The 2,647-nt window shown below is 39.8% G+C and overlaps 1 protein-coding gene across 1 annotated transcript; it reads left to right on the forward strand.

The window, feature by feature from the left end:
• The first annotated feature begins 1,170 nt into the window (after positions 1-1,170).
• On the forward strand, positions 1,171-2,145 carry LOC104876330 (olfactory receptor 52N2). Its single transcript, XM_010644302.1, has one exon. It carries the CDS (start codon positions 1,171-1,173, stop codon positions 2,143-2,145), a length of 975 nt encoding a protein of 324 aa, XP_010642604.1.
• Positions 2,146-2,647: the final 502 nt, after the last annotated feature.

Genomic DNA, 2,647 nt, shown 5'->3' on the forward strand with positions numbered 1-2,647 from the left:
CTTTGTTTTGATGGCTTTGCTTCACAGTGCCAACTGCAGAATTTAAACATCATTTTCTCTTTTTAAATAAATGAAATATTCTAATCATTAAGAAACTTCCCATTTTCTCAAACATCCCTGAACCTGTAAAGCCCTTCAGATACCTCTCAATTCTTTCTACTAACCTTACCAGGAATAACAGTTCGAAGATAAATCAATTTTGTACTGAGCATCCATTCATTTGAGTCAGTAATCCTTAGAACTACAGACTTCCTGAAAATGTCTAGTACCGAAGATAGATATGAAAATAAATTTTTGAAAAGTGAAAAAGCAGAGAAGTCAAAAGGAAACAATGTTGCATTCAGATGAATGTGAGTCTTTAATAAAATAACTACAGAAATTAGATAAAATTTTCTAATTGTTTAGAACTTTAAATATTTTCCTGTTTCTTGTCAAGAACTTCCTTTAAGATTCAACAATGTGAGAAAATATGTCACAGTGACTTCAGACAGAGTTTTGAGCACAAGGTATAAGTAATTATCTATCAAATGTTTATTTGGCCACTAACAATATGCTTTATTAAGAATCTAGTCTGTGTCATCTTGAGCAAGTTATAAGGGACATTGTTGAGGAATTTTATATATAAGTAAATCTTCATATTCATCAAGACAGGAAAAAGTGGCTCATCCTTCAGACACTGTTAAAGCGGGAAAGTTAAACTGTAGGCCTCATCAGATTAGGGCACTCCTGGAAATATATTCTTGCAATTTTAAAATTTACAAGGTCTTAGGTACAAGAAACAGAGAGGATCTGAGAAGAAGGAAGATTTTATTGGCCTTTCAGGTCTCATTGGAAGGAAGGGGACTATTGCCTCCTAGCTTAGGGTTTGTGATGTTGTCGGTGTAAGAGATGAGCGTGGGAGAAGTGTGGAAACTGAAGCGAGTAATCTGGTTTGCAGGGAACACTGAAGAGCATGTGGCTGTCTGTGGAACAACTTTTAGACCTTACAGTTCACAAACTCTCTAGAGTTAAAAAAATATCGTTGTTATCAGAAGACCATTATTGACGGCATTTGTGTCATACTGTTCAAACTGCTTTCTCCTAACAGGTCTCCAACCCAATTTCTACTTCCTTTATCCAGAAAGCCATTTTTGTGAAAGAGCATAAAATGTTCTGTGGCTGTCACTCAGTATGTCTGGAGCCAACAGCTCCAGTCTGACCCCAGCTTTCTTCATCCTGAATGGTGTTCCCGGCCTGGAAGCCGCACACATCTGGATCTCCCTCCCATTCTGCCTCATGTACATCATTGCCATCCTGGGGAACTGTGGCCTCATCTACCTCATCGGCCATGAGGAGGCCCTTCACCGGGCCATGTATTACTTCCTGGCCCTGCTCTCCTTCACGGATGTCACCTTGTGCACCACCACTGTACCCAACATGCTGTGCATCTTCTGGTTCAGCCTCAAGCAGATTGACTTTAATGCCTGCCTGGCCCAGATGTTTTTTGTCCACATGTTGACTGGGATGGAGTCTGGGGTGCTCATGCTCATGGCCCTGGACCGCTACGTGGCCATCTGCTACCCCTTACGCTACGCCAGCATCCTCACCAATCCTGTCATCGCCAAGGCTGGTCTTGCCACTTTTGTGAGGAGCGTGGCACTCATAATCCCATTCACTTTCCTCACCAAGCGCCTGCCGTATTGCCGGGGCAACCTCATCCCCCACACTTACTGTGACCACATGTCTGTGGCCAAGGTCTCCTGTGGCAGTGTCAAGGTCAATGCTGTCTATGGACTCTTGGCAGCACTTTTGATTGGGGGCTTTGATATGCTTTGTATCTCTGTGTCTTACACCATGATTTTGAGAGCAGTGGTGAGTTTGTCATCTGTAGATGCTCGGCAGAAGGCTTTTGGTACCTGTACCTCCCACTTATGTGCTATCATCATCACCTATGTTCCAGCCTTATTCACCATTTTTACCCACCGTTTTGGGGAACAAAGCATTCCCCACCATGTCCACATTATTATTGCTAATCTCTATCTGATGTGTCCTCCAACTCTGAATCCTATTGTTTATGGAGTCAAGACCAAGAAGATCCAGGAAGGAGTGATTAAGCTATTTTACATGGAGAAAAATAGCAAGATACGAAATAGTTTTGTTAATTAATATCAAAAACAAAGAATAATATTATTTTAGAGGAAACTCAAGGGTAAAATTCCTAAAAATACTGCTGTCATTGCAGAAATGAATATTCATTGGATATACAATATAGTATTGATTGAATTCTCTTTTTTTGTAGAACCTGGAATAAAAGCTAATTATTTAATAAGAAGCAAATCTTCTAAATATTAGTTTTCTTTTAAAATGAATTTCAACCAGTGCATTTTCTAGGCTTTTTGAACAATAAGAGAACATAGATTTCTCTAATATGTTTTGCATCATGCATAAGTTTCAAATGTATACCAGGAAAACCATATATATATTTTCTTGTTCTATGAACATTTGTTCTAAAGGAAATCCATTAAAAGATAATTCTTAAGCCAGGTGTGGTGGCACATGTCTATAATCCCAGCACTCAGAGGCTGAGGCAGAAGAATCACTGAGTTTGAGACCAGCCTGTGTACATAATGGGTGCCAGATCAGTCTCAACTACATAGTGAGAACCTGT

Source organism: Fukomys damarensis, unplaced genomic scaffold (assembly GCF_012274545.1).
Source record: "Fukomys damarensis isolate Sample0158 unplaced genomic scaffold, DMR_v1.0_HiC HiC_scaffold_16, whole genome shotgun sequence".
NCBI lineage: Eukaryota > Metazoa > Chordata > Mammalia > Rodentia > Bathyergidae > Fukomys > Fukomys damarensis.

Bases quoted from the DNA above. Each gene is read 5' to 3' on its own strand.
- LOC104876330 (XM_010644302.1), top strand. From the start codon at position 1,171: ATGTCTGGAGCCAACAGCTCCAGTCTGACCCCAGCTTTCTTCATCCTG.